At 40.7% G+C, this 27,337-nt stretch overlaps 2 protein-coding genes across 7 annotated transcripts in view; both read left to right on the top strand.

Annotated features, from left to right (window-relative positions):
• The window catches only part of LAD1 (ladinin 1), a 35,749-nt gene extending 29,044 nt beyond the window's left edge, over positions 1-6,705 (top strand). Inside the window, exons 6-10 of the mRNA XM_012547800.3 lie at positions 1,229-1,301; positions 1,526-1,663; positions 3,735-3,824; positions 4,099-4,173; positions 5,156-6,705. Coding sequence (XP_012403254.1) covers positions 1,229-1,301; positions 1,526-1,663; positions 3,735-3,824; positions 4,099-4,173; positions 5,156-5,161 — 382 coding nt within the window. The 3' untranslated portion in view covers positions 5,162-6,705. The remainder of the gene's footprint in view (positions 1-1,228; positions 1,302-1,525; positions 1,664-3,734; positions 3,825-4,098; positions 4,174-5,155) is intronic.
• A 2,266-nt stretch (positions 6,706-8,971) lies between these two features.
• The window catches only part of TNNT2 (troponin T2, cardiac type), a 31,310-nt gene continuing 12,944 nt past the window's right edge, over positions 8,972-27,337 (top strand). Inside the window, exons 1-8 of one of the 6 annotated variants that reach the window (XM_031937126.1) lie at positions 8,972-9,238; positions 14,511-14,562; positions 16,830-16,840; positions 16,945-16,959; positions 18,751-18,780; positions 21,641-21,703; positions 22,050-22,088; positions 25,766-25,799. In XM_031937126.1, coding sequence (XP_031792986.1) covers positions 14,525-14,562; positions 16,830-16,840; positions 16,945-16,959; positions 18,751-18,780; positions 21,641-21,703; positions 22,050-22,088; positions 25,766-25,799 — 230 coding nt within the window. In that variant the 5' untranslated portion in view covers positions 8,972-9,238; positions 14,511-14,524. Of the gene's footprint in view, positions 9,239-14,510; positions 14,563-16,829; positions 16,841-16,944; positions 16,960-18,750; positions 18,781-21,640; positions 21,704-22,049; positions 22,089-25,765; positions 25,800-27,337 lie in introns of those variants that run through there. The other 5 variants (XM_031937121.1, XM_031937123.1, XM_031937122.1 and 2 more) reach the window with 5 other exon arrangements.

The raw sequence follows: 27,337 nt of genomic DNA, 5'->3' as shown, positions 1-27,337 counted from the left end.
TGCTCCTTTCTTTAGTGAAGAGTTTGACAAGCTATGGCTTGAAGGTGGGACTGTGCTTCTGCCTTGAGGAATCTATTGTTGGTTGCCCAGCAATCCTTAGAGATAATGGATGGGAGGAGATTGGGAGGTCATTAGGGAGATCAACCTAAAAGGAAATTTTGAGGTGGACTAGGCAGAAATAGGAAGTGGAGAGGGCTTGTTTAAAAGAGATCTTTACAATCTAAAAAAAGAGAGATCTTCGAGGAGAACTGGGCATGAATGGAACAGAAAGTTGGAGGGTTCCTAATGCTTCAGAGACAGTTAAGGAAAGACCCTTAGTTAGGATACGTAGTTAGGCTTATTCATTTCTAGCTTCTATCCCTCTGCCCAAGAAAAGGTATAATGGGCAGCTATGGGATTTGGGATTTTTGTTGAGGATAGAGCAGTGTCAGTCACTTTGCCATACTGAGAATTGTCTATATCCTGAGTTAAGGGATGCAGAATAGGGTGGGTGTATAAGGCGGGGTATGAGAAACCTTTTTTCTTATACATTTTCAATCTGATGGAGACTGTCCTACTCTTGTCCTTAGGAAGCTCCCTGGCTGAGGCTGGAAATGCAACCCCCACTTTCAGGGAGTTCCCAATCTGATGGGCACATACCTTAAGGAAAAAGCTAGAAACACTGTTCCCTTTATTCCTCCCTCTTTTCCTCTCCTAAAGTACAAATAGAACAGATTACAATCTACTGAGCACAGCTGGCATTGTTCTGGGTTGGAGCAGGTGGGGGGCCCCCACCCCCAAAATGTTCTTTCTTCTCAATGTCTTTTCTTATGTAATCATTGTTCTAAAAGTAGTTTTGCTGGGGCAGAATCAGAACCAAATGAACAATTGAGCCAGAAACCATCTCCAGCTTCAGTTGGGAGAGATAAATCAACAGAATCGTTGAAGTGCCCATCTTTGGCACCAGGTGGCGGGCTGGGTGCACAACTGCTCTCTTAATGGTTCTAACCCTTTAAGGAGATGGAGGGAGAGAGATTAATTGATTCAGAACCCCCAACCCTGCCCTCCAATTCTAGAGATTTAGGACAGAGACTTTATCTTGGTGGATCTTCTAACCAACTCCTTTCTCTTTCTATACTTTGCTCCCTTTCTCTTCTTCCTCTTTTTCCTCTTTCATTTCCCCCCTTCCCTCCTCTTTTTCTTCCTCCTTTTCTTTTCTTTCCTTTTATTCTCTTCTTCCTCCTCCCAGTGCCAGCGTGAGGCTTCCGAGCAACACAGTCAAATTAGGGGAGAAGTTGGAGAGATACCACACAGCTATACAGGTGAGTGGGCAGAATCAGGCCCAAATATGTGGAGAAAGGGAAGGGCCCTATCCTATCCAGGTATATAGGAGTAAGGGGGTTATCCCTTATGCCAAAATCCTCAGAACTTATGGAGTTCATTTTCCTTTCCTTTCTTCCTTCCATCCCTCCCCAACCTTTGCTCCATCTCCCACTCTATCCTTGTCTCAGGGTGATTGAATAATTTCTGTTTTCTTTGTTCTCAGAGATCAGCATCTGTCAAGTCTCCAGGCTCTTCCCGGACTGAGTTCTTTGTGGCTCCTGTTGGGGTGGCCAGCAAGAGGAGCCTCTTTGAGAAGGAGCAGGTCAGGAATAGCAAGGCTGAGCCAGCATTGAGCAGGAAGGTGAGGCTTTTCTCTCTCTGAATTTCTCCTCTATCTGGGATCTTTTCTGGAGTGGGGAGGCAGGGGAAAATTACCTTCCTTCTACAACTCCTGAAGGTGGTATGCAAATCTCCTGCATATTCTGGAACAATTCTAATTCCAAGGCAGGAGTAGAGGGGGATATGGAGTATATTTTTAACAAGGCTTTGCAAAAGGAATATCCTTTATCAGACCATGTGTTCTAATTATTGGTACACAAAGTATAGTAATCTTAGGTATATCTTTGTAGGCATCCTCCTGACACTAACCAGACACACCATCCCTGGCCTAGCACCTAGAGCCTTGTCAACACCATGGCTGGCTCAGATGGAAACATTTTTATGGATAGCAGTGGGGTGTTAGGAACAGGTTATACCTCATTTTTGCTACATCATATGGACAGCATGCTACAGTCAGACATTTATTATGTGTTTACTATATGCCAGGCATTGCACTAAGCTATGGTGGGTAGAGGATTGGACTGGAAGTTACTCATTGTGAAACAAACCTCAGACTGGGTACTTAACTTTGGTGGTCCTCAATTTCTTCATCCATAATATGAAGAAGCTGGATTCCATCATCTCTAAGGTCTCTTCTAGCTTTAACTCTGGGCTTCTAAATCCTGAATTTCCCCATTTTTCTCTATTGTCATCTTCTCAGATTGGATATTTAACTTTTGTTGTCCTCAGTTTCCTCATCCATAATATGAAAAAGTTGGATTCCATTATCTCTAAGTTCTCTTCCAGCTTTAAATCTGGGTTCCTAAATCCTGACTTTTCCCATTTTTCTCTTTATTGACATTTCCTAGTAGAACCTACTCAACCCCACCATGTGCCTCTTCATTGACATTTGGGGAATTTAATTTTTCTGAGACTGTACCATTCCAAGATTCTGTTACATAGCAGCACAGGAAAACTACTCAAATACTCAAGAAGAATATCAATATTAAAAAAAGAAAGACCTTTGTCTCAGAGAGGATCTTGAGAATTATTAAAAGTTCTGCATAAATTCCCAAAGGCAATCCAGCCCAATCACCTTCGGTTTAGGTCTGGGTCCAGCTTATCCATCTGCATTATCTGTCTGAACTATAATGGGTCAGCTCTGTGGACTGTTTGCCCATTTTTTTTTCCCCGCTGTTTATCCCTCCTCATGCCTGGAATGTTCCTCCTCCTCATTTCCACCTCCTGGCTTTTTCCAAAGCTCAGCTAAAGTTCTATAAGAGGCCTTCCCCAGACTCCTCAGTCTTAATACCTTATCTCTGAAATTATTTCCAATTTGTATTATTTATATTTTGTTCATATGTAACATAATTGCTTACATCTTGTCTCCCACATTAGACTGTGACCTCCCTGAGAACAGGGATGATTGCTTGACTTTTTTCATATCTCCAGCACTTTCCTGGCCCATAGTAGGTGCTTATTGTTCAATCGTTTGCTAATGACATTTGAGATGGAGGAAGTCCTTGTTTATCTCATATATCAATTCACTCTACAAGGTCCTTGATAAGGAGTCATCCTTTATTTCCTAAGATATGCAGGTGTAGCCTGGGCCAGAGCCAGGACAGCCTCAGGTGCTCAGGTGCTTGAGAGGAAGAGGCAGAACCTGTAGCAATCTGGTTTCTTTTTGAAAGTGCCAGGATATGTTGTCTCCAGTAACCCTAAACCCTAGACTCTTTGTTATCTTGTGATCCAGAACTTTCTCTCTCTCTACCTTTCCTCCCCCCGTCTCTCTGTCTCTGTCTCTTTTTCTGTCTCTTTCTCTGTCTCTGTTTCTTTCTCTGTCTCTCCGTCTCTGTCTCTCTGCCTCTTTCTCTCTCTCTCTCTCTGCCTCCCTCCCTTTCTCCTTCTCTCGGTCTTTCTTTCTCTCTCTCTGTCTCTGTCTGTCTCTCTCTCTCTCTCGTCTCATCTCCTCTCTCTGTCTCTCTGTTTCTCTCTCTCTCTCTCTCTCTCTCTATTTTGCGTGTGTGTTTCCCCCTCTGTCTGTCTCTGTCTTTTTCTTTCTCTCTTCCTCTCCTTTCTGCTCTCTTCCTCTCTTTTCTTTCTTTTCTCTCTAGGAATACCTGAGACTCTCAGATGTGAAGACCTCACGGCTCAACCTATGGATCAGCAGAACCCAGGATTCTGGAGGAGACCAGGACTCTCAGGTAATGAACTGGTCAAGCCACTGCCTTGGAGTTCTCCTATTAGAAGCCAACCAGAGACAGCTGAAGCTGAATTTCAGATTGCAGCACCCCAATGCACTAGGGTGACTGGATTGGGCTTTTAGCTAAAGGGGGTTGGGTTGAGTTGTTCCTATTAAGACCAAGCCAAGCAGGAAGAGATTGGATCTGGGAACCTTGAACCCTAAACACACATTGGGAAGACAAGTATCTAGGTCCAGAATCCTTCTCCTTCAATCAGTCACTGTTCTTTCATCAGGACATAAAGAAGGAGGCAGTAACTACCAAGAAGAACTCTTGGGGAAAGCAAGCCACTTCTCCTCCAGATAGCCAGGTGAGATATTGAAGAAGCATTCCCAGAACCACTTGAATTTGGGATCTCACTGGCTTCAGTTGGAGATTTCTCCTTAACTTGGGTGTTCTCTTAGCAAAGCAGGTGCCTGTCCAGTCTTATCCCCTTTCCTATTCTCAGTAGTGAAATAGTAGAGTGAGGGTGTATCTGTGTGTGTGTGTGTGTGATATGTATGTATTGCCAAGAAGGACTTTGGTGTAATGGATAGAAGACTGGATTAGAGTCAGGACATCTCAAGTATGATCCTTGCTTAGACATTTACAATTTGTGTGACTCTGGACAAGTCAGTTAATCGTTCTCTGCCTCAGTTTCCTCATCTGTAAAAGGGGGATAGCTCCAACTTTACAGGGTTGTTGTAATGATCAAATGAGGCAAGATATGCATAGAACTTTGCAGACTTTAAAACACTATATAAATCTTAGCTATTATTATTACTATTTCCCTCCATTATGTTTATTTGCATATTTTATATATTAAATATATAAAATCTAGAAACCTTCCATCTTTTGCTGTATCTGGGTGATTTGGGCCAGTGTAGAGAAATGGTTGGTTGAGTTCCTCAGTGTTCTCAGCCTCAATGGAAATTGAGCCTACAATTCCTCTTCACAAGTTCGCAGCAAATATTTTTGGTTTTGGCCACTATATCTTTGGATGTTGAACTGGGGGTAGAGTGGGCATTTCCTCCCTTCCCTGAAGTTTTGTGTCCCACCCCCCCAACTATGACAAGATCAAGTGATTTTTCTTCTGAGCCTTCCTTCCTTTCTTTTCTTTCTTTTTTTTTTTTTTGATAAGGCATTTGGGGCTACGTGACTTGCCCAGGGTCACACAACTAGGACATGTTAAATGTCTGAGACCAGATTTGAACTTGGGTCTTCCTGACTTCAGGGCTGGTGCTCTCTCCAGTGCACCACTTAGCTGCCCCTCCTTTCCTCGTTTTTAATGCACTAACACTTTATGCCCACAGATCTGACAGGCGTGTCCAGATGAGAGGGGCTGAATCTGCAGCCTACATGCCAGGCCCGGGTATTTGGTCAATGCTGTCCACTTCACATTACTCCCTGCAAAGCTTCCTTTCTAGTCCGGGAATCTCAGAATTGACTTGACTTCAGTCCCTGGAGCACCCAAGAATACTTGAGAGAAATATCACTGCCAAAAAGGGTGAAAAGGGAGAGAGAGCAGGATACCCCAGGGGAATCTCACCCAGTTCCTCCTTTGCTGAAACTCTTGGACCCAGGAACACGTCGACATCTTCACATTCTACTATAGGCACTCTGACACCTTTGGAAACACTGGACAGGGGATCGAAGGCCTTGTCACTCCACTCAAACCCTCTCTGACCTAGCAAGGAAGGGAGAAACTATCCTGATCATCCCTGTGGGAGATTCTAGGAGGGAAAGAGGAAGGCTAAAGATAGCTAGAACAGCCCTGATAGGGGTTGAAGAATTATGGCACCTTCAGTCTAGACTGAATCCTCACTCATCATTAATGTGTCCAGCAGGGCTACCCTCTGGAAGGTCTGCATCCTTAGTATTGCCTCCCACCTCTGCAAGTAACTCCATCTGCCTCTGATTTACCTCCCTACCTACATCCTGTCCCTCACTAGCTCCCAAGACCAGCCATCCTGTCCATTCTTATCTACCCTAGGGCCAAATGGTGAGGGAGAGAATTTTGACTTTGATGTGTCCAGATGCCCGTTCTTCGGTTTCTTCCTCACCTTTAAGGCAGTTCCTTAGCTTCACTCTTCCCTTGCTCTTTTTCTGTGCTTCCCTACCAAAATTTGCTTTCAGGAAAGTATCCGATAAGTACATTTGTGTGAAGGTTTAAGTAACCAAAGAAGCTTCAACTCTTCTCCCTCCCAGAGGAGTTTGGTTTTAAACAAGGACCAAAGCTTTAAACTATGAAGATTAAACCAGATGTGGAAGTCTTATCAGTGCCCTTGAAATTGCTGTTTATTTCCGGTTCTCTCTGTAGTCCAATGTCGGCTGGACCATTTTGCTTCATTGTCTGTTGGGAAGGGACCTAGAGGCCAGAATCATCCCATAGGGTCACTCCTGCCTGCTCAGGATACAAAACTGATGTTATTTAATGCCAGCTCTCTGTGACTTTTATGATGCTTGTTCACTTTGTGGATGCTCCAAAGCTGGGGTTCATTGCCATCGATGAACGCCTATTAACTTGATACATTGACCCCTATATGCTCAGGAAATTTTTTAGAAGCTTCATTTCCACTGCTGATTGAGTGATAGTCTTCTGTAAATCCCTTGCCATGTTTCAGATGCTTTTGCATCGATTTTGGGGGCATCTGTTGTTCTAGAGTGGGGTTGGAACCTGTGAACCATATAAAGCCCACAAAATCATTTGCTAAGGCAATCTCAGGCAATGGTGATTTGAAAGCTAGGTGCAACAACTTCCCACTGCTTTAGTTCTATAAGATGATATTTTTTATGGCCTGCGAATGATGTTATAGATATCCAAATGATTTTTGGCAAAAAAAAAATGTTTTCCATCACTGTTTTGGAGTATTCAAGTACCTGTTTCTTTCTCTGTGGAAAATCAAGAATTAACTAATAACCCTTGGACACCTTGAAGGAGACTAGATTGGCAAAGTTAAGACAGGTAATCATACTGAGTTTGGTAACTGGCCAGGATACAAGCGGAGCAGAACTGACCCGCCTTCAATCATTTGGTTGTTCTCAAATATTTCTTTGGTGCCCATTGTGTGCCAGAACTATCTGGGGTGTGAGAGAAAACCTAGAGGAATTCCTGTCTGGCTGAACTAGTTTTCCTTGTTTTACTCTCAGAATTGACCTGGATTAGTAGGGGACATCTGAACCCTCCCCACCCCAACTCAGGGTGCAGCTAGGGGCTTTAAGAGAGATCAGATCATATATTTCAAACTAGACAAGGCCTTAGAAATAACTAGTCTAATTCCCTCATTCTACAGAGGAGGAAACTGAATCAAAGTGATTGTGTTTTGCCCAAACCCAACATCTTTGTTCCATTGCTCATTTCAGTGTAATGAAGGTCCCTGCCTTCAACTTGCTTCCAAGGCTTCACAGGTGTTCACAGATCTCTGGCTTACTGCCACAGGTTCAGGGAGCACTGAATCGGGCATGAGAATACTTCCAATGACATCAATATCTGTTCCTCCCCTCAAGGAACTTTTCCTCTGAGGGGAAGAGATAAGGCATGCACACATAAGTATGATAAAAGTTGGAATATGATAAACACATAAAAGAATACAAAGTGCTGCAGGTGGAGAGGAGAGAGGTCTCTCTAACTGAGAGATCAGGGAAGCCTTCATGGAGGAGGCAGCTTTTGAAGTAGATTCCAAGCTTGAGCTGGTCTCATGACCCCTTTCTAGTCTGTTCTCTCTGACCCTGCTCTCCCCTCAATTGGCAAACCTTGATGGAAACTGCCCAGTTCCTTCTCACAGTTATCCCAGAATTCCTCTTAGAACGTCTTTTCAGGGCTGAAATAAAATCGTTTCTGACTCCACAATATATTTCCTTATTACCTTTGAGCATTATCTTCCTTGTTACCAAAAACCAAGACTTTAAAAGAAGGGTTGAGATCTAATTTTAGTACTTGACAGAGACTGCCAGGACTCACTTAGTCCATTCCCCAGTCTCTAGATCTCTTCAGGTTTTGTGGGGGAAAGGAGGATGAAGGGATGATGGGTGAGGGAGAATTTTAACTCTAAAAACCCAGATCTCAGCACCAAGACACAACCTGAGATTTCTCATCTCCATCCCTGTGTGCCAGACTTCTGTGTGGAGACCTGGGGAATGTCATGGTGATTCAAGAAAGATAAAAATTCACAGGCAAAGAAATTGATACTATAATACTTTTAATGGCAGCAGCAGAGGAATGTAGGGGCTGGGATGCAAGTTGGCAATTGTTTTATCTGGCATTCTGGGCTCCGGCAGAGGGAGATGGGCCAAGATGGAGAGGAAATCTGTGCTTCGGCAGTCCCTCATTCTAAAAGCACTGTCTCGCCTACTTGTCTTTGCCTCTCTCCAAAACAGAGTTCTTGTTCAGCTCCATCAAGGTTTTGACAAATACAATCCTGTGTATCTTTCTTTGTAAAGACCTTCAGGGAAACAGGTGCTCAAACGTCGCCTCTTCCCACCCCAGCTGTCTGTTCTGCTTGTGGCCCAACTGCTTCCACTAGTCAGTGTCCAAACTCTAATCCCTTTCATCAGGGTCCACTCCTCACCCACTCTTCTTTTCCCTGGGGCCCTACTCCTTCCCACCACATCACAGATCCCAGGAGAAGAGTCAGACCATATAATCCTGCTTAACAAATAGAAAACTCAATTGTCTCCTCTGTGAGCGAGATGTCAAAAGAGATGATCTTTATGGATGCTTCCAGTGCATCAATTAGTCAACAGCTCTAACTCCTATAAGTTGAAGCCTGGAAAGTAAATGGAATGCTGAAGGTCACAGGGCAGTTATGGGGGAGCAGATGACATAATGTCATTTCAAGTATGATCCAGAACTTGGGAATGTCACCTTGCACACACCCCTCCCTCCACCACAGGACAGGAGCCTGGGCCAGCCATGTCCTAAACTGCTGGGGCACTGACTGAGGTTTAAGGAAGGCTGAAATCTATCCATCTCTACAACCCTACTCCTGTCCTGGCTCTCTCAGTTTCTAGGGCCCCAGCTCACAGCATCTGCTTATCAGACTTTTTAAGAGAGACAGCTGGCTTATGTCATATCCCTCTCCCCTCCACCCACCTCCCCATCAGGTCCCCATATCTGCCCTAGTTTAAAATAGCCTGTCTCAGCAGCTGGACAATAGCTTGGGCATATAAGGCGTGGGGGACAAATTCCTCCGGCCTGGTCCTCGGCACCTGCCAAAATAGCAGCAAACCATTCCCCGCCCCACCGCCTGTGTCGACACATTCCTTTCACTGCGGGACTTGGCTCCTGAGAGCAGGGTCTCTCACGCTCACCCTCTTAAACCCTTGTCCTTCCCCCTGCGTACAGTTAGTTCCCAAGGAGCAGACACTAACCAGATCTCTGTTGAGCCGGGCCCAAGGTAAGCCTCCAGTCTGTCTAGAAAGGGGAAGGCAGAACCAGGGATGGGAGGAGAGGAGGGAAGGGCTTCACACCTTTGCCCAAAGAAAGGCTGTTGGTCCTTCTGGGTCCTGGTGTGGGGAATTTGGGTTGTAGATCTGGGTGACTTACCGGCGTCAAACTTACCATATTACCAAGTCTCTAAAAGGAGGGTTGAGATCTAATTTGACAGATACTACCAGGACTCACTGGGTCTATTCCTCAGTTTCTAGATCTCTTCAGGTTTGGTGGGAGAAAGGAGAATGGAGGGATGATGGGTGAGGGGAAATTTTAATTCTAAAAGCTAAGATCTCAGCACCAAGATGCAACCTGAGATTTCTCATCTCCATCCCTGTGTGCCAAACTTATGTGTGGAGACCTGGGAAATGTCATGGTGATTCAAGAAAGATAAAAATTCACAGGCAAAGAAATTGATACTATAATTTCTGAAGCTTCCATCCATGATGACACTTTGAGGAAACTATATTCACAGTAGCCTTCAGTTTCCTTCCCTTCTGTAGGTTTAGGGAATGAGTTGAGTGGATGAGGAGATAGGTTAGGGGACCTTTCAATAAGTTGTGTTTGAGATTTGGTCCTCTCTCATTAATTAGAAGGGGTTAACATCATGTTCAGCTGTCCCCACAAGCATTTGCTGATGTCTATGCTGTTGAAGCAGTCGGTGAGACTATCCCTTTTTCTCCAGAGTAACTTCTTTATTCAGTTTAGACAAGTGGTCAAAACAAGACTCCTTCTAGAGGGCTGATGTAACATTTAGGGGGTCTGGGGAGTGTAAAGGATTTGGAATGATAGTGTCCATTAGGGCCCTCAAAGGGCTGAGCTCTCTGGATTATCTAGTCCATCCCCTTACTTGATGTAGGCACCTTCTCCACAACATCTCAGGAAAATGGTCAGTCAGCTTCTGCTTACTTCTATCACTCAATCAACAAGTATCTATATTAAGCACCTACTATGTGCCAGGTACTATAAGTATGGCCAGGCTATCTCTGCTTCTCCACCATCCTATTGATGGTGGCTATTGTTCAGTCATTTGGTTGACTCTTCATGAGCCCAGTAGAGATACTGGGTGGGTTACCATTTCCCTCGCTAGCTTATTTTACAAATGAGGAAACTGAGGCAAAGCAACATGTCACAAAGCTAGCAAGTATGAGGTCTTCCACTCCATCCACTGCATTACCTAACTGCCTTACCTCCCTGAGGATTTTAATGCCTCAAAATATGTTCACTTGCATACTTTCTTGGAAAGTAATGTCACCTTGCTGCTCCCTTGTACTGCTTCTTTCACAGGATCGTTTCTCTGTTCAGACAAAGAGGGAAAAGAAATTAGGGAGCATCAAGGTACTAAAAGGATCAGGAGCTAAATTATACTCTTGATCCCTGTCTCCTCTTCCCTTCCTGAACCATTCTCCCACCCCAAGCTTACAGCAGAGAAGGATAGAAGGCCAACTAGGGACAAGGTTGTGCAGTAGATAATGTTGGACTTGGAATTAGGAAGATCTGAGTTGAAATCCTGCCTCAGAAACTTAGATGTGTCACACTGGGGAATTCACTTTACCTCTCTCAGTCTCAGTCTCCTCATCAATAAAATGAGGATGATAATAGCCCTATCTCAGATTCATTTTAAGAATCCAATGAGGTAATATATGTAGAGCTCTCTGCTAGCTTTAAAGCTCTATATAAACACTAGATTCCACCTCCTCCATTAAAAAAAGCTCTTCAAGGGGGCAAGGACTGTTTTTCACTTTCTTTATATCCCAGGTGCTTAGTATAGTTCCTGGCACACAGTAGGCATTTAATGCTTCTTAAACCTGGGGGCAAAAATTGAGACAAAAAATGAAACTTAAGTCCTTTTTCTGGGGTGCTTCCTCTTGAAACCATACAATGGTAGAGCTAGCAGGGATTTAAAGGTCAACTAGTTGGAATACCCTCATTTCACACAGGAAGAAACTGAGACCTAGAGATGGAATATGGATTTGCTCAAGTCACATAAAGAGTGTTTTTTGACCCCATTTGGATCCCTCTCCTGACCTCCTTCAAATGTATTCCCTTTCATTGTGCCTCATAGATTGCCTTCATCACCTTTTAAGAGAGATTTTTATAAAACATGAGCATTACATAGCATTTTAGAGTTGGAAAGGACCTTAGAAGCTGTTTTAAGTGGTGGGAAAAAAGCAAGTGGGATGGGGTATATCTTCAACAGCCACAGGAGGAATTTGTAGAAAATGTTGGCTTGAGTGCTGGGAATAGAGGAGATTTAGGAAATGGCTTGCCTCTATCAGGTCCTTATCTAATCTCCCAAGGAACTCAGAGTCCCCCCGCCCCCCAGCTCCTGGGGATCGCTAGCCCCACTCCTCTCCCTTTAGTCTTGTCCCTCAGTGAGAGATTAGCTTGGCTGTGATTTTGGGACTGTCAGAACCCCATCACCCACTTCACATCCTGCCTGCTATTTCTGGAGATGGATGATAGTGCCAGAATACATGGAGAAGGGCCTGACTTATACTTATCTGTCCCACAGTCCTCACGTTTAAAGCCTTCAACGGGAGATCCAGTCAGTCAGAGCAGGACATGATGGGGGTGGGGTGGGCAGGCTGTTGACTGAAGAGAACATTTCAGGGGGGGCCAAACAAAGCTCAATTTTGTAGAAAAAACTTGTCTTCAACCCACCCTGGTAGGAGCACCAGCTATACTATGGGGATGGGCTTCTTATAGGACCAAATGCCCAGAGAGGTATAGATAATTGACTTACTAGTTCCCAAGGCTAAGCTCATTTCTCTGTGATCCTTTGGATGGGGGTAGGTTCAATTTAGGTTAGAGCCCAGAACTTCCTCAGAATCCAGTGGACTCTAATCTTGCACAAGCATACATGTGCCACACCCACACACAGTAGGGGAACCTCAACCAGTCAAGTGCCACTGATTCAGTGTCCCGTTCTGAATCGGTCTCTCTTGGAACCACTTTAGACCAAATAAGACTGCTATGAAAAGGGATATCCTAAATCAATGTAATGTCTGTGTGAATCATAGATGGCTCTTCAGGGTCACTCAGGTAGTTCACAGACTTGGTTCAAAGTTCAGGAGTAAGATGTGTTACTATCCAACTAAGATTTCTAGACATAGAGATAGGCAGACATTTACATAAGGACAGAGACAGAGTCACATGGAAGGGTTGGAGAGAGAAAGACAGAGACAGAGAAAGACAGACAGACACATACAGAGGGAGAGGGAAAGGGAGAGGGAGAAGGAGGAAGGAAGATGGAAGGAAGGAAGGGAGGGAGGGAGAAAGGAATAAGGGAACAAGCATTTATTAAGCACCTATTATGTGCCAGACACTGTGATAAATACTTTACAAACATTATCTCCTTTGGTCCTCACAATAACCCTGGGAGGCAGGGGCTATTATGAATACTAGTGTATAGTTGAGGAAACTGAGGCAAATATCTACAGTTAAACATAGCAAGTAGGTGTCTAAGGCTAGATTTCAATTTAAATCTTCCCGACTACAGGTCTGGATTTCTTATTCACTGCACCATTTAGCTATGTATAGAGAAAGGACATCTATTGTTTGTTCTGAGGGACATGACATTAGGAACATGTGGAAATACTGCTTTGATCAGACTCAGATTATTAGAGTTTACCCACTATTTTTGGAATGGACATGTCCACCAACTGCCTTATAACTCCACTTATCGTCCCTATGATTTCCCTGAGAGAGACAGAGAAAAGACAGACAAATACACACACACACACACACACACACACACATATATATATATAAATATAAATATATATACAGAGAGAGAGAGAGAGAGAGAAGAAGGAGGAGGAGAAGGAGGAGGAGGAGAAGAAGGAGGAGGAGGAAAAGGAGGAGAAGGAGGAGGAAAGTGGGAAGGAGAGAAAGAAGAGGGAGAGAGAAAAGAAGGAAGAAGAAAGGAAAGAAGGAAGGAAGAGAGGGAGGAAGAAAGGGACTAAGGAACAAGCATTTATTAAGCACCTACTATGTACCAAACACTGTACTAAATGCTTTACAAATATCTCACAACAATCCTGGGAGGCACAGGCTATTATGAATACTAGTTTAAAGTTGAGGAAACTGAGGCAAATGTCTAGGGTTACACATAGCTAGTAAATGTCTAAGGTTAGATTGTCAATGTCAATTGTCAAATGTCAAATCTTCCTGACTCCAGATCTGGCACTCTTATTCACTGCACCACACTTAGCTATATATAGAGAAAGGACACATACTATTTGTTCTGAGGGACGTGATTTTAGGAAACTATGGAAATGCTGCTTTGATCAGACTCAGATTGTTTAATGACTCCACTCATCATCCCTATGATTTCTCTGATTTTTTTTTTTTTAACAGAACATCTGAGTTCTGTACTGAGAGATTCCACCTCCCCCATAAAAAAAAAAAGCCCCTGCTCTTAGAGGGGGCAAGGACTGTTTTTCACTTTCTTTATTTCCCTGTACTGAAAGTACTGAGAGATAATAGTGAGATTTTTTGCTCACTAGCCAGAAATCCCTTATATGTGTATCTTCTTCCATATGAATGTAAACTTCTTGAGGGCAGAACCAGCTTCATTTTTGTATTTATTTCATTAGGTATCATCAGGTACCTTCCCGGTACTAGTACCTGCTTAATACTCTTCTCCATTCATTTAATTTTTTTAGACTTTATATTTCTCTTTTTTTAAAATTTTTGGTGAGACAAAGTAGACCTGTGATTCTTTTCTTTTTAAAAATTTTATTTATTTTATTCAGAATTTATAAAACAATCACTTCCATAAACATAGTATCTTCATTCATTTATGAATTCATTAATCCAATTGCCAACCTTATTTTACAGATGGAGAAACTGAGGCAGATTAAATGGCTTGTAGTAAATGAATCTGAACCCAGTTTCTCTGAATCCAAATCTAGTGCCTTGCACAAAAGCACACACATACATAATGAAAACAAATGATTGGAGGAAACAGAATCCAGATCATTTTTCTTCCACTGTTACAAATGAAGCTTGTCAAAGGATTGTACTCCCAGAGATTTTTTGACTTGGAGAGTACAATGAGTGAAGCCTGAAGAATGGTGAGAAGTCACTGTGTGAGGCTCCCAAGTAAATGCTCAAAAACCCTTATCTTTGCCCCTTCCCAAGCCACCACTGCAATCCTTCTTACAGAGCTGCAAAAGGAATATAGATTGAGCCGATTCATTTCTAGTTACTGACTTTCTTTCTCTTTGGAGGGGGAGCAGACACCATGTCAGACACAGAAGAAGTTGTGGAGGAATATGAAGAGTAAGTGGTGGATTTTGTGCCTTCCCTGTTTTGTTTGTTTGTTTGTTTGTCTTTTTCCCAGTCCCTGGTCATCTGCCCCTTGGAGGTGACCATTTGAGAATGGGTTCCCTAGAGATGCAAATCTAGAAATGACTATTTTTAACACAGTCTATGGGGGAGGAAAGTTTTCAGATCATAGTCATTACCTTAGGACCGGAGATGGATTTGGAAATTTGGTAGGACCAGATTTCATATTCACAATAGGGTTGGGTAGGGTGGGGAGGAAAGGATACAGGCATTCTACCTGTGTGAGAGGCTGGTGAATGATCTAAGGAATCAAGTCCATGGCAGGGCGATTCTGTTGAGAAGCTGAATCTTGGAAAGGTTAAACGGGTCACCCTAGGTTACATGGGTAATGTTATTCCAAAAGAGTCTAGACTGCCAATTTAGGCTCTAGAACATCTTCCTCAAGAAATAACAATGTGACTTTGAAAATAGAGATCTTACCTCAGTATCTCGGACAACTCTCAGGGACAATAAATTATAGAGAAATCCTTGATATAATTCAGGGAAGGGAGATAAGTATTTATTAAGCATCTACAATATACTAGATGCTTTATTGAGCATTTTATAAATATCTAATCTGACCCTAATAATAATAATAATATTTAATATTTACATAGTGCTTACTACATGCCAAGCACTATACAAAAGAATTATCTCATTTGATCCTTACAGTAACTCTGGGAGATAGGTGCTATTATTGTCCTCATTTTACAGATGAATAAACTGAGGTTAAGTGGCTTACTCAGGGTCACATGGTTAGCAAGTATCTCAGGCTATATTTGAACTCAAATCTTCCTGATTTCAGACCCAGAGTTCTGTGCATTACTCTACCTAGCCACCTCTCTCAGGGGAAGAGAATGTCCTTACTAGGAATTCCTCACTCAGATAAAATCACAAGTCAGAGGGAAGAATTCCTTTTCAATAAGAATGTGTCATCTTCCATCTTATCTTTTTTGTTTGAAATGATCCCAGAACATGTCACTAGCCTGTTATTCTTTCATATTAAAGGTCAGTCAGTCAATTAACATGTATTAAGTGCTTACTTTGTGCCAAGTACCGAGCTAAGCATTTGTGGAAGCAAATAAAGGTAAAAGACAGTACCCGTTCTGATGTTCTGTAAACTATTATGCAGGTTGATAAATGACTTGTAATTAGATTAGAGTTATTGGGATGTAAGCTCATCCAAAGATTCACTGAACTATTGAATATTATTATTATTATTATTAACTTCCTAACTCATCTTCAATTATCATGACATATAAGCATTAAAGATGAATTTAAAGGTTACTAATTTTACTAATTATCTATAATATACTAGGTAGTTGGGGAGAAAAAGAAGTAGGAGACATAATCCCTGCCTTCAAGGAACTCAAGGGACCTGCCTATAATACTATATAATTATAATACATAATATTATAATAAAATACTATTATGTTATACATACTATGCTCTAATACTAATAGTAACAATAATGACAACAACAGTAATAATTGTTTGCAAATTATATAAATTGTTATATACATGCTAAGTGCTTTGCAAAGATTGTCTTATTTTATCCTCATAACAACCCTGGATGGAAGGTGCTGTAATTATCCCCATTTTACACATGAAAAAATTGAGTCATAAACACCATAGGGTATTTCCTATAAGATAAATACTATTGGATAAGTACTATAGGATAAATATTATAGGCAGGAGAAGTAGATAGAAATCACTGCGGGTAGGAATAACCAAGGAAGGTTTTGTAGAGGTGTTGGGACTTTAGCTAGGTCCTGAAAAACATTAAGGGCTTAGATAGTGGGACAGAAGAGAGAAAGGCATTTTCATAGTTGGAGGTTAGGGAGTGGAACATAGGTAGGAAATAACATGAAAATAGTGCCAAATTGGAAATGAGGAGAGCATTCCCAGGAACAGCATTGCTAGAGGAGAGAATGCATTTAGGGAAGTACTGAGAGATAATATAAAAACAGGTTAGAATCAGATTGAGGAGGGGTTTAAATGTCAGATTAAGGATTTTCGACTTGATGTCAGAAAAATAAAGACTCCAATAAAGTCAATCACTTAGAAAGCTGAGACAGGACAAATTTGTGTATATAAACTCACATGCATGTTTGTATGTTCACATGTCATATGTGTGTATAGATGTGTGTGTATATGCAGGTAGGTAAGAATAAAAGATTGTGTTGGCTGGCCATGAAATAGCATTTTGTTATTCTTTTCAGGGAGCAGGCAGGTAAGAGCAGGAGATTTCTCATCATTTGGATCAAAAGAAGTTTTGGCCGAAACTCATTCATCTTTCCTTTTTTTTCCCCTCTTCTTTCTTCCTTCTTCACAAAGAAGAGGCTGAGGAGGGTAAGTGTCTAGTATCATTTTACTGCATATAATCGGGGAGAAGGGAGATGAGTCCATGAAATCAAGAATAGTCTGTTATCTCTGAATTATCAGAATCTCCATTCTTACTTTCCCCACCAGGTAGATCCCAATCAGAAAGCCAAAAGTGATCAACAATTTTTTTTATTCAGTAGTATTTTGTTTTTCCAATTACATATGAAGATAGCTTTTAACATTTATTTTTGTAAGACTTTGAGTTCCAAATTTTCTTTTCTCCCTCTCTTATTTCCCTTTCCCCTGAGACAGCAATCTGTAGATCCTCATTCTTAGTAGACCAATCAAAAGTTCTCTTCCCCCATGTATAGAGTCTAGCCATTGAAATATATGATTTCCATGATATTGGAATTCCCAGGTGAAGAAACTCCCTCTACCAAAACTTATAGAATTGTCTTTCCCAAGGGATCTAGCTAAAATGTTCTCTCTTTTTATTAAAAAAAAACGTCATTTTCTCCCTGTCATTTTCCCATAACTCCCTAATGCATTAACTATTTATTCTCTTTTGAGCTCCCTCGGTGAATCAGTAGTCAGTTGTATTCCAAGGAAATGTACCAAGTCAGGGAATACAAAGAAGGCAAAAACATGGTCCCAGCCATGATATAGGAGTTCATTTTCTAATGAGGAAAAAACATGGGAAATATTGTAACTACATGATATAGACAGTATAAATGGATATACCTATATTTCATTGGATAACCACAAGACTAATCAGAATGTCTAAAAATTGTTTGAAAAAAGGCATTTCTGGGGTACTCATAAACCAAGTTGTACAACTTTCCTTTAGTACGAGCTAATTCTTTTTTTCAAGTTACTGCATGTAGCTTCTAAACTCAGGAAATGAGTTTTCTATAGAGGGAGGATTTTTCAGAGTTTTGTAATCTTCTAGGTGATGACATTAGGAGTGGGTGAAAATGAGCAAAGTGTTCTTCCTTGCCAAATGTGTAATCTATTCCTTTGTGCAGGCTACCTCACAGGTCAAATGGTCTTTGGGATAATATATATCTCTGCTTATGGGAGAAACCAAATTGGGTAGAGCAGGGGAAGGAAGAGGAGGGGAGGGGAGAAGAGAAGGGCAAGATTGAGAAAGTTATTGTGAAGACCATCAAATGCTTTGGGAGTTGTTTGGGGTTATTTCTTGCATTGCCATAGCTGGACTTAGACCTGCACTGGCATTCCAGTAAATATCTGTGTCAGGTGGGTCACCCTTGGGGCTTGATGAGCCTGGGAGAAGAGCCAACTTTTTACAACAGGGTCTTGGGTGGGGCTTAGGTTTCTTGGCTTTGGGATCAATGTGTCTGCTGTGTATACTGGGATTTGGTTTTAATGCTTTCCTGTTTGGTGGCGTCCTGAGCTCAAAGAAGCATCAAAGAGCTTGTGTGATTTAATGGGTTCTTCCTTAGCAGCTACATTGCTGTGTTGGCCATGAAGGATTTTCAAACAAACCTCCAGAGGCTCAGAGAGGATCGCTTGAGCACATGACATGGCTGATTGAGGACCAGGTCTCCTGATTCCAAGTTCAAGGCTCTTTCCATCTTACTGCATAAACTGTCCCTTATATGGCCTAACAAATTTTTTATAGCTCTACTAATGTTTATGCTTGAAATGGGGTGGGGACAATTGCCAGTTTGAATTTCTGGCTTGTAGAGGAAATAATGGAAGATAAGGGAACAATGTCCACTATTATCCTTGGCTTTCTGCTGCCAAACTAACCTTTCTCACTTTTCCCCTTTGCTGCTGCCATTCCCTGCGCCTCAGAAGAGGAAGATTGGATAGAGGAAGAGGACGGTAGTACAATATTTCATTTTACTACACTTCCTACAACTTTCCATAATGATATATCCTATTCTTTTTTTTTTTTTTTTTTTGGTGGGGAGACAACTGTTTATGTTATCTGCAATGGGGAGGAGGAGAGGATATGATCAGAATGTTCATATTTTTATGTTTCTGTTCTTTTTCTGTCAGCCCTTCCATGGCCTCTAACAATGGCCCTAGAATTCTGTCTTCTTCAGAACTGTCTCCTTTTTTTTTATTTGTCCTACATTCTTTCTCTTGGGCTGAACAGTTGGGGTCCTCTCAAGCTCTTCACTTCCTGGCTGCTTCATTGCCCCACATCCTCCCTTATTCTACAAGATCTAAGAGGTCACCACCTACTGGAGGCAGACATGCTGTTAGAGAAGAAGCTTGTCCTCCTCTTGCTGCCATGGGCGTCAAAGAAGCCTGTCTCCACAGTAGGGGAAAGTCAGAGAAGCTAAAAGCTCCTAAAAATACTAAGTCATGTTCTTAGAATGATACATTGCTAAGAATAGTAGATTGGAAGTCAAGAGACTTGGGTTCTAATTCTAACTCCACCATTAACTAGTGACAGTTTGTTTTATTTCCCTTGGTCTCAGTTTCTGTCCCGAAAAATGAGGCTTTGGATTAAATACACTTAAGGCCTTTTATAGTTTTAATGTTGTGTCTAATCTTCCTAACTAGTCTTTTTCAATCACCAAGACTTTATTTTCTATCCAATGAAGGTGCCATCACTTTATTAATCACTAATTAACATGTATCCATGGTACTATGGTATATTAGAAACTGAGTAGAAGGAATGGCATTGAAGGATGTCATCAGATATATTAAAAGATAAAATATAGACTAGTCATTTAGGGAGAATGAGAGACAACTGACAAACACTCCATATCAAATACTCGACTGCTATCCATACAATGGCAAATAACCTAGAAGAAAGTTCTTAGTATATTGAGTGGCTGTGATGATTCATTTATGGCAGCACATGGATAAAAGTCACCCAGGATGAGCAGGTAGAAGAGCTGAGATCTCCATAATTAGTGATGTAGTCCTAGGTCTATCAAGATTATAGAAGTCCTGATAGTATACTGTCTACTCCAATGTGGATGGAATATTTTTATATATAAACATAAATATTTATAAATACACAAGTATATATGTATAAATATCAATTGTGTATAAATATATGACTTAATATGTTTTAATATAAAATTTATGTATATATATATATGAAAACAGAACCATTTGATCAACTTTCTGCATACTTATTAATATACTTAGTTTTGAGTACAATGTAGACTTACAGCCTCACCACAGCTGTTCCATATGAACAAGTGTCTTCAAACTTCAAACTGTTTGAAACTTTACTTTTAAAAATGGTACTAATTTCAAATACTAATAACAAGAAATGAGCATAATTCCAGAATGGAATAACTCCTCTTTTCTCCTTACATTTCCTCATCCCTGCCAAGAGTGGGTATAGTTTCAAATGCCATGAAATCAAGGGACAGAACTTTCACAACAAGAATTCAGAAGATTTGTTAATCCAACGTCACAAACATTTGCTAGTTATATACTAACACTAGTCCTTAGAGGTAGTAAAGCAAAACAAAACAAAACAAAACTGTTCTGCATTCTCAAGGAACTTGCATTCTACTGGTAACATCCTTTTTTGCTGCCATTGAGGAAAAGGGATAAGGAGGAAAGGTTAAATTAGTTGCTGCTCCCTTACCTTTTTGAAATATGGCAGACTGGCTGAGTTCAATCCAGCTTATTGGAGGTATTGAGGTGATATCTCTTCACTGTCTTCTACTCAGAGCAATGTAAGGTCTGGATGCATCATTTAAAAAGATAAGATTTCATCCTCTACCTTAAAATACTAGAATCATGGAATCTCAGATTTGGAAGGCAAGTTCCCTGAGGGCAGAGAATGTTTCATTTTGTCATTGTATCCTCATTGTCTAAGAGGCACTATAGTGCCTTGAAGATTAGTTGAAGTTTAATAAATGTTGAATGGCATTGGATCTAGCCCAAATCATACTTGAACAGAAATCTCCTTTCAAAATCTCTAACAATTGGTCATCTAGTCTCTAATTAAAGGCCTACACTAATAGAAAATCCACTGTCTTTTGAGATAGCCCATTACACTTCCGTATAGACCCAATTGTTAGGAAGCTTTTCCTTACTTGGAAGCAACATTTGCCTCTCTGCAACTTCTACTCATTGCCTCTTTTCTAGGACCACACAGACCAAGTCAAGTACCTTTTCTACCTGATAGCTCTTCAAATGTTTGAATTCAGCAATCATTTATTTTTAAACTTTCTCTTTCCCTCCCCTTCCTTTCCTTCTTATCCCTCCCCTTCTCTTACTTTGATTTTTTTCTCTTCCCTTTATCTTTGCTTTCCTTTTCTTCCTTTCCCTTGCCTTTATTTTCTCCCTTTCTCAGGTTACACACCTGCTGTTCCTTTGACAAATCTTTCTATAGCATTTTCCTCACCATTTGATTGTCCTCTTTAGATTATCTTTCATACTATGTAGATCATTAATGCCTTACTCCCCAAAGCTGTGACTGTAACTTGAACATAATGAATGAATTGAAAATTCACTTCCAATCGTATCTTCTCAAATTCTTATTTCCTGGGTTTGAGTTTTAGGTAAAGTCATGGGTAGCTTCTTTTATCCAGAACAGGTTCTCCAATTTCACTTTGTGTCCTGATTGTAACTACAATATGTGTCTCCGAGTCTATTTCCAAAGTTCTTTCTCTGTCCTTAGTCCTAATTGTCTATTCCAGAATCTGTGTTATGAAAGAAAGTAGAATTCCTAGTCATTCATTGTCCTTTTCCCATCATCCAGAACAAGAGGCAGCTGCTGAAGAGGAAGAGGCTGAGGCAGAAGCGGAGGAGACCAAGGTAGAAGGTAAGACAATTAGGGATAGGTGGAATTGATTGTAGAAATAAAGAAAGAAATATCTAGGTGAACCCAATTTTTTAAAATAGCCTGGCTAGTTTTGAAGATTTCCTTCTTATTTTTGTTTCAAAGAGAATTTCACTACAAAATAATGGCCTTTAGGATGAGAGTTTATGGAACTATTCCCTCTGTCTCTCATTCAGAACCTACCATGGCTTGAAATAGTCTGGTGAACAGGCTTTAATCCTTTCTGTCGGTTGACAATCAGACCAGTAGTAGGGAAGGGCTATATTCACGTGGGCTTCTTGGAGTTCAGGACTGTATCCTTTATCTGCCTTTTCTTTTTTTTCTTTAGAAACAGAACAAGAAGAAGAAGAAGTTAAAGAAGTGGAAGGTAATTTGGGGATGGTGTCAACCTAGGTGGGATAGAGTTGGGCCATGGGGGACATGGAATGTGGGGAGGAGGAGAAGGAAGCTGGAGGAGGAAGGAGAGGGGGAGTTTTGCTCATATTTCTCCTTCTGGTGGAGATGCTCTAGACTTCAAATGGATCAGTAAAGTGAGGAGGAAAGATGTGCTAGAAAGGGTGAATAGGACCAAATCTTCCCTGGCAAACACAGGGTTTGGATATTGAAATCTCAATGTGTGTACCTTCTAATTCCCTGACAACTTACCCAGATCACATATAGATAAATTGAATCTGGGGCAGGTAAATGACCCCATGTAGCACTCCAGATACCTTACTGTAGATCTCACATTTGTGGTCATTTAGTCGTTTCAGTCACATCTGACTCTTTGTGACCCCATTTGGAGTTTTCTTGGCAAAGATACAGGAGTGCTCTGCCATTTCCTTCTTCAGCTCATTTTATAGATAAGGAAACTGAGGCAACTGGGTTAAGTGATTTCCCTAGAGTCACATAGCTACTAAGGGTTTTAGGCCAGATTTGAACTCAGGTTTTCCTGACTCTAGGCCCAAGCTCTAACCACTGCACCATCTAGCTGTCCCAGATCCCACATAAAAGTAATTAAACAATGGAGGCCTGAGCTGTAGCTAGTATTTGGCCATGAAGAATGGAAAAGCACAAAGAGAGAAAGATATCTCCTCATTATACACTCAACCCCTGCCTTCCTAAGATTGTTGGGTGCAGTTTCAAAAAGCTCATAACCCAAAACAGCAGATAATGAAAAAGACACTTCTATTCAGCTTTAATAAACACGATGATTTGGATGGTGAGGGTGAGGGTGGGACTGAGGAGGTATGAGGAGATAAAATGTTTTTCTAGATTCACATTCCTTTAAGATAAATCACTCAAATTACTTTGTACCCTTTAGATGGGAAGAAGTAGCTGACCACTGTATATAATCCACAGGCAAATGAATACAACGTGGCTTCAGTGTCCATTTCAGTAGTTCTTGGGCATATACAATGAATAGTTTAGCAGAAAAAGCAGGTGTTGAGGATAATTTGGAAGAAAGGGAGGCCAGAGGCTTACTGTGGGCTTGAAACACCACCAGCAGCTGCTGGAGTTTTGGGTGACTCACCCTTGTGGGCCTCTATAGAGTCTAGGGGGAGTAATCTGAGAGGGCTGGGGGATGTGGGAGGGGAGGAATTCTTGGGTAGCAGCTTTGGAAGACTATTTATCAAAGATCTCTCTCACTCAGACGTGGGGTAGGAAGTCATGTGGTGGGGGCAATGCTATGTCTGCCTGGGAATTTGGGGATCTTAGTATCAAATACACATAATGTGACACTGGAGAAAAGACGCTGGATTGGGAGGCAGAAGACTTCTCATTTAAATCCTAGTCTTGCTATTGACTAGCTTTGGGATCTCAAGCAAGTCTTTTCATTTCTTTGGGCCTTAGTTTTCCCATTTGTACTATAAGGGAGTTGAAATAGATGAGGGGTTATTTTTTATTTTTAAAATTTAATAGTTTTTATTTTTTCTAATTACATGTAAAGACCATTTTCAACATTCATTTTTTGAAAGATTTTAGAGTTTCAAATTTTTCTCCCTCTTGCTTCTTCCCCCCCTTTTCTAAGACGGCAAGCAATCTGATGTAGGTTATACATGTGCTATCACGTAAGACATATTTCTACATTAGTCATGTTGTGAAAGAAGAAATATAACAAAAGGAAAAGAAAAAGGAAAACAAAAGGAAAAAATATAAAAAAGGAAAAAAAAAAAAAGGAACAAAGAAACCCCACCAAAAAAGTGAAAATACATGCTACAATCTGCATTCAGACTCTGTCAGTTCTGTCTCTGGACATGAATAGCATTTTTCATCATGAGTCTTTTGGAATTTTCCAAGTAGATCAGGAGTTCTTAACATAAGGTCCACAGACCACCTCCTTTCATTAATGGGTTCATGGGTAGATTTCAGGCATTCTATGAACTTGGACAGGGAAAAATGTCTTTATTTTCACTAATCTTTAAAATTTTGTATTTCCTTCAATTATCGAAAAGCATTTTTCTGAGAAGGGGAGCCCAGTATTTCCCTTGACTGCCTAAGGGATCAGGTGGTGATACAAAAAAAAAAACAAAAAAATGAGAGTTTTTAGCTCATGTGATCCTCTGAACCCTCAATCCCAACACACCTATAGTGCTTCATAAGGGAACTTAGGCCCACCTTTTTCCAATAGGTATAAAAGAGTAATAAAGTGACGGAGACAGGATTTAATTTTCCATTGCTCCTTCTCTTGTAAGAATATTCTAATTGGTTGGAAGAGAAAAAAATAAATCGAATTCTTTAATGATTAGGGAATATCTGAGGAAGTCTCCATTCTTAAAACTATAGCAAGAGTATATTTATACTCTGGGTATAAGCACTAGAACTGTATTAAGGAACCTTTGGGATTGAGATATGCTTAAGATAGTGTGCATTTATGTAGTACTTTTAAGCTTTGCAAAACCCTTTGAAAATATGACAATTTTATCCTCCCAATGTGAGGTATGTGCCTTTTATCCCCATTTACACTGAGGAAATTGAAACTGAGAAAGATTAAGTGACCTAACTAGGGTAAAATTTGAACTCAGATTTTACTGATTCTAGAGCAGCTAAGTGGCACAGTGCATAGAATCCTGGAATTGGAGTCAAGAAGACTCATGTTTGTGAGTTCAAATTTGGTCTTAGTCATTTCCTAGTTGTCTGATCTTGAGCAAGTCATGTGCCTGTTTCCCTCAGTTTCCTCATCTGTAAAATAAGCTAGAGAAGAAAATACCAAGTCACTCCAGTATTTTTGCAAAGAAAAACCACAAATAGGGGTTTGAAGAGTCAGACATGACTGAAAAATTACTGACTACACACACACACACACACACACACACACACACACATACTTCTTCTAATCTTGCTGCCTATGGAGATCTGGGTATGGGAGAAGCTGGCTGTACTCTAATGTATTTTGATTTTACTCCTAACATTTTTACATTATATTTTTATTTTATCCATTTGAGCCTGTAATTAAGTAATATAATACCTAATCAATATTTATGTGACTGACTCCATGATACAGGGTTCATGTAATTAGAGTGCCCATACAGCCCAAAGGTAAGAGGGCAGAGTTCTCCCACTGGGTGGGAGCTGAGCCAAATCAAGATAGTTATTGGTTAAATCCACACTGACTACATCTAGAAACTAACCAGATAAACCCTGCCACCCACAAAAGGAGGGGCACAAGGAGAGAAGAGAGAAATTGCCTTCTCTTTGAGAACCCTAGAATTTGGCATCTTCCTGAAATTGCCCTCAGCTGGTGAGTAGAGTGTATAACAGCTGATGTGAATGGGAGATGGGCAACAATAATTGGACCCTCATCACTGAAAAAGGATAAAGTGACTGGCTGGCAGTGCCCCTGTTTGCTAAAGAACCACAGAATGTTAGAGATTAAAGGAAACAGATAAACAGGCCCAGACTCATTTTAATTAGAAGTCAACTGAAACCCAGAGGGATGATGTTGTTTGCCTAAGTTATCACAATTGACAACTTGACTCAATTTTCAAAAGATCAGGCTCAGATGCAGGTCAGGACTAGAATTCAGCTCTCACCTCATAAGTGTTTTTCCTCTCTCTTCTGTAGATGGCCCAGTGGAGGAATCGAAACCCAAGCCCAAGTGAGTATGAAACCTTTTTGATTGGGTGCTAGAAGCAAAGATAAGAGTATCTCAAAGATAAGAGTGAGTAAATGTAAATAGTTATGACTAAGACTGGTGCAGGGACACCAGAGAAGAGTGGGAGGAGGGAAGGGATCGACAATGCTTTTCTGTCCAAAGGGAGAATTAGATCAGAGACCTTTTCTGCAGTTGAGACTGGAATAAGGAAGAAAGGATACCTAGTAGAGAGCTCAATTACTTTCTTTTAATAAATAAATTTTTATTTTGCTTTTACACAAACCCAATTATTCTCCTATATTCATTCCTTCCCCCCTCTCAGATAGTCACCTCACATAGCAAAGAATTTTGTAAAAGAAAAAAATTAGCAAAACAGATAAATACATTGAAAAATTAGGCAATATATGTAACCCTTCACCTGGAACCTTTCACCACTAACCCTTTCTCACAAACACCTCTTTGCAAAGAAGTGGGAAGATGTCTCCTTATATTTTCTTTGGGGCCAAGCTTAGATTTTGTAATTTTGCAGCATTCATTTTTGTTTTGTGGTGGTTGTTCTTTATATTTGCATCATTGTAGCGATTCGGTATATTGTTTTCTTTTTAACTGTTTACTTCTTTCTGCATCAGTTCATGTTTCTCTCTAGTTCTCATTTCTTACGATATTATAATAATCTATCAATTCATGGTCCAAAATTTCTTCAAACCATTCCTCAATGAACAAGCATTTATTTGTTACAACAAAGGGATAAATTATGAACTTTCCAACCAGCATTTTTTTCCAGGTGATGTCAGTCTGGATCATAGGGACACTTGGGAGGCACACCTGGAGTGACAGAAAGAGGAGGAAAAATTTGGAAACTCCATAGTGTGAGGATGATCTGAGGTCAGGGGTTCTGTGCTAGCCTTCATTCATTACCAAGGTGCCCAATCAAAGGTTCTCTAGAATTCTCCTTTTACCCATCTTCAGACTTTGTCTAGAGATGAAATGGAGAACAGGGGGTTGAAGAGGGAAACACATGCAGTACATCCAGAGTCTCAATAGCTCCTCAAGTTTCCTTCCATTTCAATGAGAGCTTCTTAAAACGAATAGAGATTAGTCCCAATTACAATCCTCATTCCTTATAGGGACATGGGATCCTGGGATTTAGAGCTGAAAAGGATCTAAGATATTAGTTTCCAAACCTTTTATTTCACAGATAAAGAGACTGAGGCTCAGGTGATAAAGAATGAATTCAAATTCACACAGCTAGTAAGTAGCAGTCAGGATCTGAACCTATATCCTCCACTTGCACTTTCAAGATATTGTCCTGCCTTCCTCATGTCTATGAAACACCTTTTTTCTTCCACAAATCTATAAGGCAGCATCTTTCTTTGAGTTCAGCTTGCTTTCTTCATCTCTAAAATCTGACTAGATGGTCTCTGAGGCTTGTCCAGTTCTAACACTATCAGTTTATGACCTTATGACTCTTTTCATTCTCTATTGAAAGACAATTTGTTGAAAGACACATTTCAATTGTGACTGACTGTGAGCCCATTTGA

Source organism: Sarcophilus harrisii, chromosome 4 (genome assembly GCF_902635505.1).
Source record: "Sarcophilus harrisii chromosome 4, mSarHar1.11, whole genome shotgun sequence".
Classification (NCBI taxonomy): Eukaryota; Metazoa; Chordata; class Mammalia; order Dasyuromorphia; family Dasyuridae; genus Sarcophilus; species Sarcophilus harrisii.
This window is presented reverse-complemented; position numbering and strand designations above follow the sequence as displayed.